At 44.4% G+C, this 14383-nt stretch overlaps 1 protein-coding gene across 1 annotated transcript in view; it reads right to left on the minus strand.

The window, feature by feature from the left end:
• The window catches only part of Creb5 (cAMP responsive element binding protein 5), a 124848-nt gene that overhangs the window by 82114 nt on the left and 28351 nt on the right, over positions 1-14383 (minus strand). The window contains exons 2-3 of the mRNA XM_021164793.2: positions 11834-11960; positions 5883-5993 (exon numbers count right to left, since the gene is read on the minus strand). Of these exons, the coding sequence (XP_021020452.1) occupies positions 5883-5993; positions 11834-11960 (238 nt within the window). The remainder of the gene's footprint in view (positions 1-5882; positions 5994-11833; positions 11961-14383) is intronic.

Consider the following 14383-nt stretch of genomic DNA (forward strand, 5'->3'; position numbering starts at 1 on the left):
TTAACGCTGACAATTGCTATGTTCTACCACAGGACTCTAAGGGGGCAAATTGCCTATAAAATGAGACACGTTGAATGTATTAGCGAAAACATTCTCATGGAATCTTACATAATTCCTATTAGTCTGCTCCTTGGGCAGTGGTTTTCAGAAGAGCAGAGCAAGAGGATTCTGGAAAAAAAAAATATATGGTCACTTAGTCCAGTCCATCATCGTGTTTTGATTACTAGCTGCAGGGACACATGGCTGCTAGCATGACTCAAAAGTTAATGAGAGCTTCCTTAGAGTCAACAGCACTTCCTGCCCCGCCGGGAAGCTTCGGTGGTGCAGCAGACAGGGAGTCATTCATAGCCTCCTACTCCCGCACTTTTAGGAAATGGAGCTGGGGCTGATTGAAGCCAACAGGCCTATATTTCTGAGAGGTGCCAGGGAGATGTTACCAGGGGGTTGCTTTTTCATGGGTACAAACTCTCCAGGCAGCTCCACCGGGAATTGGGTTTGTCTATGATTTATCTGTTGGACAGTGGGTGGCCAAGGGGCACCACAGGGCAAACAGTCACCCCACTTGATAATTAGGGAGGGGAAAGGCAAACACAAACACACCCAGGTTGACATTCAAAACAAAGTGAGTGTTTAACCAAGGCTCGCTCACTATACCACCCTAATTCTCTGTCTGAGGCCTGTGAGGAGGAGGCCACTGGGCAATGGCAGCGCTGTCGCTGCTGCTGCTGCCTTCTCAGAGGCACTGAAGCCACTCAGAGGCCACTGAAGCACAAGCCAGGTTGAAAACTAAAGGCCCAAGAATGGAGCCCAGCTGTGTGCTGGGCTAAGTCTCTAGAGCGCTGTAGCCCTCTTGCTTTGGTAAAGGGCTTGTCTCAGTTCCCCTCATCCCCTAAAGGCCTTGCCTCTCCAGTCTTATTTCTGTGCTCATTCCCATGGGCACATATTTAAGTAGTTATTCAATTAACTCCCATCACCCCTATAGATAGATGAACTATTATTGACCATCAGTGTGTAAAATCCAGCATGACCAGTCAGTCCATCATGATGGAAGAAACATCGCTGGCTATAGACTGCCTTCAGTTCCTAGAAGAGGAATGGCATTATTCCAACCTCTGTTTCCGAAGAACATACACATTGCTGCTTTCCTCTCAAGGAAAAAGCATGATGGTCATTGTTGAGGTATCTTTCCAAAAAATTAAACTTGGCTGGCTATTCCTTACAAGTGCACCACTTAGCTTGGAATTTCTGTGGTTTTATTCTCACCTTTTCTGACCCATTCTTATTCTCTACTAGCCCCCTCTCACACATCTCCTTAGTTCTGTTGGTACCTTGCATAGTTTAAACTGCACTTTAGACAGCCTAGTTACATTCCGTTTCCATTTGTGGGTCGTGTACAGTTCCAGGGGCCTTCATAGTTTGGGGTGCTTCTTAAGAAGCATCAGTTGAGTGAGGGAGATGTGTGGTGAGGGAGATGTAAGTTGTAATAAGTGGCAACAAACTGTGTTGAACTGAAGAGGTGGCAGAGTGGGATCTGTGAGGGAGTCCACCAAGCTCTTGATAAATGGAGGGGGACACTCTGAATCTATCGTGTTGATTCAGAGGTCCAAGCTAATCTTGCCCCCCACCATCCATGTATTAAAGTGATTGAATTTAATCTGATAGCTACTGACATTGGATAGCTCTGTCATAGTTGTATCCTAAAGTTCAACGTTGTAATCAAAAGCTTTGTCCTTGGGCTGTGGTACTTGCACAGTATACATGAAGCCCTGGGTTCAAGTCCAACCCTGGCATAAGTCAGGCAGGAAGGTGCACACCTATAATCCCAGCATTCAGATAGCTGGAGACAGGATGTTTCAAAATGAAAGGTTATCTACCTACGGTACCTAGGAAGTCTGAGGCCAGCTAGGCTATGAGACTCTCTGTCATATCAAAACAAAAAAATATCTTTGTTATTAGAACTGTCATTAGCAGGAACCAGCTTTTGCTAAATAATGTGTCATTAAGTCAGTTTTTAAACTGCTTTCCCCATGCTATCATCTAGGGGCAATATGTTCTATTGTGTGTTTTCTGGGGACAGAGTCAGACACAGCCATACACAACTCTTTTCCTAGGAGCAATGTCCTCCAGCCTTCATTAACCCTGTTCAAACGGAAGGTAAGAGCAGCCGGAGCCTTTGAGACAGCTAGAGCCTTTGAGAGCAGCTGGCCCTATGCCATCCTTCACTTTAACTAGCTTCTACACCGTAGTAGTCACCTACTCTACAGTTAGATGCAAGACAGGGACATAGATAAGTTCCCACAGCGCATTCAGCTTTCAGGCTTACTGCAGATCCCTTTACAACACAATCCCACCCAAAGCTAGATAGAAGCTTTCTAATTCCCACAAAAAGAAATCTAATCTCGAACACCTGGGAAGTTGAGTCAAGAGAATCCAAAAGTATGAAGCCAGCTTGGGCTACTTGATGAGTTCAAGTGAGGTTGAGTAAGTTAATAAGACCCATTTGAAAAATAAAAATAAAAGAAGACCCGGAGATGTAGACCATAGGACCACGCTTTAAAAAGGAAAAGAAAAGAAGAAAAAGACCGTGGAGACGAAAAGGATCCATTTGTCCTGATTGAGAACATCACTCTTACATACTCCTGCTCCATTCTGTGCTGTAGATGGGAATGATGCCTGTCCCATGATGCCTTGCATTTGCCTTTCCTCCTCTGTCCCCTTTCCCCACGTTCCCCCTTTCTCTCTCCTCATGCTCACCCCAATCTTCCCCACTTCTTTCCCTTTCTCCCTTAATGTTAAAATATCCCCCAAGTACCTGGTGACTTGTGTTTTTGCAGACCCCACTTCCAACTAAGACACACAGGACCCACGAATCCGTGGAAAGGTCTCATAATTTAGAATAATTAGAAAGATGTGAGGGTTCCAGTGACGTCAATTCGTTCATGATCCCCAAATAAAAGCCTATATCTATGTACGTGCATGGAAAACTGTGACATCAGCTCACCACCATCTTCAGAACCTAGACAGCTTTTAACCAGCGCTACGATGGAGGTAGGACAATAAATCAAAGATTGCCACACGTGCTTTTAGTAAGCTGCCCCAAATTAGTACAACTCTGAGTTTGGTAAGAACCCTAGTGGTTTGTTTGTTTGTTTGTTTGGTTGGTTGGTTTTTGTCAGCAGAGAACAGATGATCTCCAGCAGAAGAAACAGATACACTCTACTGGGCAGTTCCTGGTCGGTGAGCCTCTAGCAAAGCTGTACACTGATATAAGCTCTGCCCTGTGATTTTGTCCACCTCCAGGTTCAGGATGATGGCTTTTGTCAGGAGCCAATAGGGAATCTGAAATGCAGCCTGCCTGAGGCATCGCATCCTCAGGAGAGTCAGGCTGAGGTGCTGAAGTGAGGCCGGCTCTTCCTTAGTAGCTGTTCGCTAGTGTGTTCTGAGAACACACCCTGCCGAGGACATTCATCACAAAAGCCCCTGTGTGACCTTAGGAAAAGTCCTTGAAAACAGTGAAACAAGAGTCTCCATTGAAATCTGGAATCCATTCCAGTCTCGCACAGGAAGAAAATTAGGCATAGAACAACAAAGCCCGTAGTTCAGAGAGACCTGGGGAGGCTCTGGCTGACATTAAAATCATGGAAGACTTTTCCCCCCTTGAATGCTTGGTATTTCATCAAATCTTTTCATCTGTGCAGCCCAAAAGCGGCTAGAGAACACTGTATGAGTAAAGATGGCTATAACGGAGCAAGTAGTTGGCAAAACAGACAGACTAAGAGTAGAAATGCTGACTGCCTCGATCAAGTCCACCTGACACTTTTCCAAGATGCTATGTGAACGCTAGTCTTCCAAACGTTAGCAGCCAACACTGCTGCTTTCCTCTCTGGGATAATGTCTTGGTCACTGCAGGGGCAGCAGAGGTAACAGCTGGGGGCAAAGAGAAAAGCCTGCTTCCCAGGCACATATTGTGAGATCCAGTTCATGAGTCCAGGCATCACCAGCCTGGAAATATTTATTCCCTTAGAACATGAATCAGCAGAGGGGTGCTCACTCCGTGCATTTAACTCAGCAAACATTTGTGGGGTAACACTATTTTTATAAGGACAGACCAGTTCCCTTTTGTTCCCAGCTGACATTACTCAGAGCTAATTTGCCATATAATGTGATTGAGTTCATGCATATAAATAATTATAAGCCTGTACCACCTGTGGGAGCAAGAAGAGAGATGGCATTTTCTTTCCCTTTCTCTTTCTTTTTCTTTTTTCTTGTTACTTTTTAGTTAAATCGCGATTTTAAGACCCAGTAATAATCAAATATCAGGGGTACACGGTTTGAAATCATGTTCTTACATTTCATCTCCAGTTTGTCTGAAAGAAGGACACAGATTTCATAGCAAGGAAAAAGACTGAAGAATCCTTTAGTTGGGAACAGACATGTTAGACTCAGCCCCAACACATTTACTCATACACGTACAAATGGTTGAATTTTGTTTCTTCTTAAGCACCTTTATAGTTCATTTTTATTTTCCTTCAAAAAGGAGGGGTGTGTGTGGGTAAATGGCATTACTCCGGTCTCCAAAACAGATGCCAATTTGAACTTTATTTTGCCAGCAAGTATTTGGTTTGGCTCTGTGGCAGTTGAGTTGAAAAATATTTGCCAATTCCAAAAAGACTTAGCAAGCTTTGCTGTGGACGCTGTGCCATCTGGCACATCACAGGGCTTGTGGCCGAGCAAAGAGAGCTCTCTGGACCATAGCTTTCATTTGCTCGGGGTTGCTAGCACTGGGGGTTCAGTTCATTCCTAGGGTCAAGAAATTACAGGTCAAATAGGTGAGGTTCCCCAAAGGCAGTGACAATGCAGGGTATATGTGCGCGCGCGCGCGCGCGTGTGTGTGTGTGTGTGTGTGTGTGTGTGTGTGTGTGTTGTATTAGGACAGATTCCACATCCATGTAGCATGATGGATAACTTTCAGAACGGTCCACAGCAGCCTCACACACAGTCCAGGCTGCCCACCAGCACTCCAGATGCATGCCCACTGCTAGAAAGCACTACCCTTACCCGATACAAACAAACAAACAATAAAGAAAAAGGAAAGAAATGCTGTGCTGCATTTCCAGTCATCTGTGTGAACTATGGTGCTGAAATTTAACTGTATTAGAAATGAAAGTGCTACTTCCGGTAACCGCTAAATAGTCTCAGAAAATCCACATTATATTGGCAAGACAGATGAGAACCTGCTTTGTTAACACCGAGTAGAATATAGACACATGGATACATCTTGAAGTATTGGAAGAGTGGTCTCACTGCCCCTAAACATCATAGGTTAAAGGTCATTGAAGGCTGTTGTGTGTGGTCATGCCTTTCAAGTACGGATGGCCAGAAACAAGACCCCCAACCTTTCAAACAGTGTTACAATGTAACTAAGAACTGTGTCAAATAACAGCTGCAGAAGCAACAGCAACAACAACAACAACAACACAGTGTTCCTATAACTGTGGACACTTAGGAATTAAATGTGTCTTTATGACATTGTGTAGGAAGAGTGACACCAAAGATGTAGCTAGGATATAGAGTTCTATATTTTTTTTTTTCTTCACGCAATGAGCAAATACACACATAGTTGGGCACTTCTCCAAATTTCTCAACATCCTCGTCCTTAACATCACATGCCAATTATATACTTGGGACCTGATTATCTGATGCAGAAATCTTGTAACAAATACCTGGAAGGCAAGGCCAATCTTTCACCCATCTTTCCAGAGAAAGACCTATTCACCAGAACCAAGCCGAGCGGTCTCTTAACGGAGGTTTGGAGTCAGAACAGAACTCAGTGATACTACCATGCATGATGCAATGAAAGGATGACTGAAGCTCTTACTTACCATTTTGGCTTCTGAATGCATTGGCTGGACTTGGGGAGAAGCACAGGGGTTGCTGAGGTTTGGACCTTGCATGCCCATGATGCTGGAGTTCACTGACATCTGTCTCTCCATCTAAGAAAAAGGAAGGTAACACAATTAGAAGAGGAGAAGGGCAACAGAGGCTACAAAGTTGCCCCCCCCCCCCTTGCTTTGCTTTGCTTGCGTCTGGGGAGGTCATGAAGCATTTCACTGAACAGCTGAGAAGCTGCAGGCTTGGTGCAGGGAATAATGCACTCTTGAATACTGAACCTGAGCACATTAAAGAATCTCCCAGTTCTGTGCTCTCTGTAGAAGATTTGCGATGCCAAGAAGGATTGCCTGGTCTGGCAGCCATCGCCAAAGAAAACTACCAAATGTTTCTGCTTCACTACGCTCTTTAAACCACCACTAATCATATTTGGTTTTTGTTGCTATAAAGAATAATGTATGCATAGATGTTAAAAGATTATATAATATACCAAATGGTTACCTTAGGATGCCTTTAGCATTTGTTTACCTGAAATTTTATATAGAAAGCACGAATCATTTGGCAATAAAAAAAATAAATTTAATTTTAAAGCAGTTCTGTCCCCTGTAGTGCTTCTCTCTGCTGGTACAGTGCATTAGCACAATCAAAACAGCCCAGGACATGTTGCACAGCCCAGCCATCTCTGCACTTGGAGGGCAAAGGTGGGAGAATAGATCACTCTAGGCTACATAGGGAATTCTAGGCCAGTCCGAGCTACACAGTAATACCCTATCTTAAAGCCAAAACCAAAATCAGAACCTTCACCACCACTGCTACTCCTGCTCAATATATAGAGAGTAGCTGCCCCTGGCCTATCTCCTGCTCTTTAGCTAGTCAAGATTCCACACAGATGTAGTGTCAGGGTCCCACAGCAGGCTTAGGCTTTCTGCAAGAGAGAAAGAAGTTGGGGTGGGGATTACACATCACAGGGGAACAGTTTCACTTATAGGCCCTTTTGCTAGCCTACCCCATTGTTTAGAATTAACAGCAGTGCCAGACCGCTGGCATCCTCAGGGTGTTGAGGTCACCATCTGACACACTATGGAATAACTTTATCAATTTTAGGTCTTCTGAGACATTGGAACATTAACACATACCATACATGAGATATCGAGAAGATGGAAGCTAGGTCTAAATGTGAACCCCATTAATATTTCATGTACCTCTTACACATAAAGCCTGTAGTTAATACATTCAACTGTAGTGCTCCTGACCTCAAAAAGTTTTAGTTTTTTATTTAAAGATTAATCAACTTGCATAGCAAAATTTCTGTGTCCGTGCAGAAAGAATGCATGTGATGTTTTCTGTTAAGGAGAAAATTAATACTTTTCAAAAAAATAACCCAAATTTCTGTTGTTAGTCAATTGATGCTTCAATATATTTCTACCAAAGGGTAGAAATGTGGTTAGAAATCTAGAGGTACCCCATCCCCTATCCGGTTTTAGAAAGCAGAGTTTCTTATGGATGGAGGTTCAAAGTGGAGTGTGGGAGCTTCCCCAAGGGGCAAGCTTGAGAACGATGTGGAGTTAAATGGTTGTGGAAAGGTCACTCAGGTTGCTGAGGTTCAGTGGCTGTGATTTCTTTTGTACTGACCCCTGGCACAGGCATCTGGTTATTAGGCTGTTCTGTGCTGTCAGGTGGTACCAGCTCAAAGCTTTCTTCTAAGGTGGGTACCCAGCTTTCTCTCAGCCTGGATCAGCTGACCAGTTATCCAGCAGGGGTGCGGGAAAGGTGTCAAGAGAAAGTAAAGAAGGCCAATTTCCCGAGGCCTTGATAATTCAGCAAAATCAAATGTCTACTCCCGTGTGTGCTCTAACTCTCCAGGAGGCAAACGTACTCTATTTTTAAATCGTTTGAGTTGTGATAAAATATACTTAACATAAAATTTACCATTTGGCCCGTTTTAAGTGCTCTTGAGTATCATTAAGAACATTTGCAGGCTGTAATTAAGCTGTGAAGAATTCAAGAAATGTGCCCGACTTAGAACTTTCACCCCGAGACTGAGCGATAAGGGGAAGTGGAACAGCATTGGGTCTTTTATGCCAATGAGGACTCTTATAGAGAGGGGAATTAAAACCCGGGTGGGTTTGCCCTCACTGTTTAGAAGGATGGACTCTTCTAGCTACACAGGGGTGAGAGCAACCAGCCTGTGGCTGCCTGCTGAGGAGTCAGCTCTCCAGTGCATTTCTCTAAGTTGTTATGATTGTGTCGACTCCATTACACAAAATACTGGTTCCGAACAGGCTGTTTTCTGTAAATGTGGATTTTCTGTCAGGTAGACTATGAGCAAGCATCACTGCTGAAAAGCAGCCTGAGATTTGCTGGGCCAGCATCCTGTCTGCACTGTAACCCTAACTTTAAAGAGCTGACAGGAAGCTGAATGGCCTTGCTGAATGCCCAGCAGCAGTTTCCCACCAGGCCATGGTGTTAGGCTGTAGCTCATCGGTAGAGCACTCCTTAAACCTGAGGAGGCCCTGGCTCCCAACTCCGACTGAACAAAATCACCCATACGAAGGGTTCCCCTCTCTTCTCACACTCGAGAGCAAGAGTGTTTCCAGGTTACTCATCTTTTCTAATGAGAAATAGGTGTGTGTTTTCCCAAATTATGAAGGCATTTGACTTTCAGGATAATAGGAAATCACTACTCAGGAAGTCCTTGAAGGCCGCGCCTGCCTTCCCTACAGGGAAGTATCTAGCAGTTTGTGGCACACAGAAAGTGCTCACTCAACAAGGTGTGTAGGATGAATCGGTGGATGGATGGGTGGATGGATGGATATATATATTATGTACTTGGGATCTAGGCAACATGCATCCTGAATCAGTTAAGAATGTCACCTCCGTCTAAAGATAATTGAAACTTTGATGCCCCAAGCCTCAAGATCCCACTCTAAGGGAAGAACAGCCTTGACTGACAGCCTTGACTGACAGCCTTGACTGACAGCCTTGACTGACAGCCTTTGCCCGACTGTCCAGAAGACAACGTCCCAGGAGCACAGCAGCTGGTAACATGACTGAGGAAGGTAAACCTTGATTTCTACAGCCTGGGGATCCTAAGAATAATTTTCTTTGAGATTTTACTTCAGTTTTTATGAATAGCCTTACATCCCTGAAGCTCAGTACTATTGATATTTTTAAGTCAAATAGTTTTGGGTTGAGTGGCCTGTATATTGTGAGATATTTAACAGCTTCTCCCATTAAACACCATACTTCCTGGGAATCACTGCTCTGGGATGACACAGCTGTCATGACAGTCTGTGCTCTGGACTAATGGTTTGGGACCTCTTCAAGGGCCATGTTCCTGACTTTTTGTCTATACTGGTTCTTGCCCATTCACTTGAATCTTTTGCTTTCAGGATAGAAATCTTTTATTTATTTATTTATTTATTTATTTACACTCCAGATATTATTCCCCCCACCCCGTCTACCCGCCAACTGTTCCATATCCCTTACCTCCTCCCCACCCCTGTCTCCATGAGGATGTCCCACCGCACCTGACCTCTAAACTCCCTGGAGCCTCCAGTCTCTTGAGGGTTAGGTGCATCATCTCTAATTGAACACAGACCCGGCAGTCCTCTACTGTATATGTGTTGGGGGCCTCATATCAACTGGTGTATGCTGCCCGTTTGGTGGTGCAGTGTTTGAGAGATCTCGGGGGTCCAGATTAATTGAGACTGCTGGTCCTCCTACAATTCAGCCACGGGGGTCAGCAGTTTCTGTTCATTGGTTGGGTGCAAATATCTGTATCTGACTCTTTCAGCTGCTTGTTGGGTCTTCCAAAGTGCGATCATGCTAGGTCCCTTTTTGTGAGTGCTCCATAGCCTCAGTAATAGTGTTAGGCCTTGAGACTTCCCTTGAGCTGGATCTTACTTTGGGCCTGTTGTTGGACCTTCTTTAGGATAGAAAACTTTTAGGATAGAAACTTTCTCAGTGGGTCAAACTGTGTGATAGGATAAAGTGGAAAGTGTACTAGATTTTTGGAGCTTCCAGCTCCCGCCTCATCCCTAGGAATGACAGCTTAACTATATAGAAATAAAAGATCCCTGTAGTGACATTTCTCTAGTTATTCTTTAGAAATTCTGAAAAGAAAATTATTTTGGGCAAGTAGGACATAGAAGTTGAGCGAAGACAGCGTGTGGTTGAAATCTCCATGTAATTAGTTGAACTGAACAAAACTAGGGATTTAGATGTTAATAGTGCTATTCTCTTCTGTCAGCCAGTCTAGAGAAAACAAGCCGCTCCTCCACCTGTCCTCTAGCTCAAGTTTGCAAGATGCCTCCAGCCTGGATCAGCAAGCATTTGCAGTGGGCAGGTCCATGTGTCTGAGTCCATATGATCTTCATTCCTCAGCCTACTTCACGGATACCTGAGCCAATCGTTCAACAGGGAATAATCTGAGCTCCTTGATGTGAAGGGAGGTGTGGGTTCCACTTTACAACCCTCAGCCATGCTCAATGTGTTGTGGGAGAGTTGCCAACTGCTTACTGCTTTTAGGGTTTCTAGAAGTCTCCAAAATCCTGTCCTTCAAAACATAATCCCAGAAACGAATAGGAAAGGGAGAATGCCCTAAAGAGGGAGGCAAGACTTCTTCTGTTCCACTATAGCTCCCCACGTTGTCGGAGGGGAAGCAGTGTGTACAATATGCTCATCAAGAGTGGACACTCTTAAGGTCAGGTGTAACGGTGCATCCTCCTAACACTGGGAGACAGACAAGTTCAAAGCCACCATGAACTGCATAGTAAGACCCTATTTTCAATAAAACTCAATAACTTAGGAGTCTGACTACTTGAGTTTAGATCTTGACTCTGTCGTCTACCAGATATACATCCTTATCCAGGAAAAGGAACCCTATGAGCCCCCATTTTCTCATCTGTGATGTCAGTATACAAGTACGTATCTCAGCTGTTTGCTGTGAATGAAAAGAGAATGTGTCTGTTGTTTTGTAGTGGAAAGCCCAGACAGTGGAGACAGGATCACTGAGTTCAAAATCCAGCTACTCTGCTTCTCAGATGAGCAAGTCACTGGCCCAGCTTCCTGCTCTCCAAAGATGGCGGCCATCATAGACCTCCCTGGAGCACTGCTGCATGTGCTGACAGCGTCCTTGCAAAGTGATCAGCATAGAGTGGACACTCAGTAAGTGCTACCATTTATAGACCATGATGTGCACAAATCCAGATTCCCAGCTCTTGTATGTAATCACTGTAATTAATGTCCTGGATTGTGTCTAGAATCATCACTGCCTATTTGATGACCTGTATACAGTTCAAGATGTGAATGTGGGACTGCAGTCATTCATTAATCCTCCCCTGGAATTAGTACTAGAACACCAGTCTCTGCTTTGAGGCCAAAATCTGTATCTGTTCAAGTCCTTTGTAGTAGATGGCACAGTATTTGCATATGCTCTGCATATCCCTCCCATTTATATTCTATCATCTTATCCTAATACAATAATAATGCTCTTTAAAGTGTTGTTAAACTGCAATGCTATAGAATAATAGCAAGGAAGAAGTCGGCACATGTTGAGAAGATATGTGTGGGTTTTTTTTTTTTTAAACAATATTTTCAGTTCCCAATTAGCTGAATTGTGGGTGTGGAATCCCAGACAGAGAGCTGACTATAGCTATAAAACAATATCTTCCTGAACAAATCCCATTCCTTAGTTGTGGTGGGCTCATTTGCCACCAACAGGTGGAATAGACCCTGCTCCACAGCAAGGCCCCAAAGGACAGGAAAATGCCTACAAATGGGCCCCTGAGTACCCTATGCATCCTGGCCCACAGCACAAATGCATTCAGAGGTAGCTGCCTTCTTCCCAGGCAGCTCAGATCTCAGCTCCTAATTTCTTCCCTAGGACTTCAGTCCTAGTGAGAAGTCATTACAAGCCCTCCCCTCCCCACAATATGCTTACAGGCATCAAGACGGCAGAAGATCCTGGCATGGTGGGGTTGGGCAGGGTTCCAGGCATGGAGGCCGGCATGGGCTGCCTCTGTCTGTTGTGGAGATGGAGTAGAGATGATAGAGAGCCTGGGACAGGCCTGGAGACAAAGAGAAAAAAAATCATATTATTCCTGATGGCCTGGGTCTGTTATCCAGGTTCCAAAACCAATGGGGACACCAACATCACGGGCAAACAGATCGGATCCTCTGATATGAGAGCCACATAATTGAGGATATTAGGGAAATCATAACAAATAAAATACATGCCTGGTTTCCTTTGCTGCTTCCTAGTTAATACATCAAACTCTGCTTCATTTCCTGACCCGTTATCTAACTGATATTCAATGGAAACATGCTGGTGTGTCTCCAATAGCCTCTGCTTCTAAGGAAGAAAGTCTGCAGCACAATGCCCAGTTTACCCCAGTCTCAGCCCCCAGAGGGTCTTAGTGTTGAGGATCTGGGTCCACTGGGATGTTAGCCCACACCTTTGCCCTGAAGCCTGCCTGGCTTTGCTCTGGGTCCATGGTCACTCTACAGTTACAGAGTAAACTCCATTCACATATTCCTGAATACGCAGGAGTACATTTTGACTTTTTTTGGTAGTTCTACTATGAGTGGAAAAACACAAAGTCAGGACACAAACAAATGCAGCTGGGCCCCGGGGCTTGGCACTGAGCTCAGCATTTCTCAGGGTAAGTCCAGAGTTCAGCCCCTATTAGCAATCTCCCGTTTCATAATAATGTGAGGTGTTAGGCTGTTTGACAGAAATTGATTTGGGCCTGATCTGCAGGATTTGAGTGAGCATTTCTCAAGGGAATGCATAGTTTGAAATTTTACTTCAACTTGCCAAGAAAAAAAAATTAAGGGCCTGAAATTGATTTAATAAGCCAAGGAATGTGGAGTTGAGGGGAAGGGGAAATTATTTGTGTTTATTAAAAATGGCAAACAAGTAACTCTGTGGCTAAATTCTCAATCTCCTTGTGTTTCTCCTCTATGGAGTTGGATCAACATTAAACCATGACATTAAAGTAAATGGCAGATAAACAAACAAACAAACAAACAACAAAATCCCTGGGTCTTCTATATTCAACAGTCTAATCCTGCATGTTCCTGAATCAGTGAAATTTCTAAAGATAATAAAACATGTGACCTCCCGTGCCAAAAACTGGGTAAGGCTACAGATAGAGGGGTTTGGTGCAGGCCATTGCTTTCCTTCAACATGGAATAATACCCTGGCCTGTCCACAGCCCCAGTACAGACAGCACAGGCTCTGGATAAAGCTTAGTCAGAGCATCACTGCCTAGTTAGAACGTCTGCCTAGCAGCACAGCCCAGTCCACAGCCCCAGCAGAGCACCATAGTGCTGACTAGAGCACTGGAGTATATCATGGTACATTAGAGCCCCCACAGAGTGCCCAGTCCAGAATCCCATTGCAGCACCAACATACTATATGGAACTGTCAGAGGCCGAACAGGCCAGTTCAGAGTCACAGCTGAGCAATGGAAAGAGCTACTCAGCCATAAAGTCCTGGTGACTCAAAGAGAACTGGGGACTGAGATGGGCCAAGAGTGGCAGCCTGTGCTTCCTTCACAATACTGTTAAAATTCCAAAGAAGATTAAGTTTTCCCCGGGTTTTGCCCGAGAGCTTTTTTTGAAAACAGAGCTACTTATCACAGCTACAGACATCCGAGAAGGATTAGTCATCAATTAGTCAATACTGATGTGCTTAGGAAGGTACATGTATGAAACTATGAAAGAATACAACGCATGTCACAGAGACTGGGTGGACATAAAAGCCTGCACCCACAGTGTATATGGAAATGGAAACAAGTAGGCTAGCCTAGGACATTTACAACAACAGGGAGAGTCATTTCAAATGAGCCACCAAGACGATTTCTTGACATGTGCCCTGGGAACCTCTGTAAAGGAGAACTAGATTAGGTGTGAAGATCCTTTGGCTTCCACAGTTCCATCAGGATTTGGGGTCCAGCTGTCCCAAAACACTATTTGCCAGAGGTTTTCAACCTGTGGATCATAACCCTTTCATAGGGGTCACTTAAGAACATATTAACATTACAATGCATAACAGTAGCAAAATTACAGTTGTGAAGTAGGAACAAAAATAATGTTATGGTTGGTGGTCACCACAACATGAGGAACTGTATTAAAGGGTCGCACCCTTAGCAAGGTAGAGAACCACTGCTATAGGAAGTTGTGACTTTACTATGTCTCAAAGTCTCTTTAGAGGTGGTTTACACAATCTGAGAAACATAGACTGGACTCAGTTTACAAGCAACACTTGTTTAGAGCCCCCATGTTGACGTGAGCTTGGGAACTGTGCTGAATAGAGTTGTATGTAGAACAGTTACTGAGGGGTGGAGAGGTTGCTCAGTGGCTGAGAGTACTCACTGATCTTGCAGGGGAGCCTGGTTTAATTCCAAGCTCTCCCATGGCAGCCCACAACCAACTGAATTCCACATCCAGGGGATCTGATGCCCTCTATTGGGCAGCAGGTACAAGT

Source organism: Mus caroli, unplaced genomic scaffold (assembly GCF_978045245.1).
Source record: "Mus caroli unplaced genomic scaffold, Mus_caroli_1 scaffold_7, whole genome shotgun sequence".
NCBI classification, from domain to species: Eukaryota; Metazoa; Chordata; class Mammalia; order Rodentia; family Muridae; genus Mus; species Mus caroli.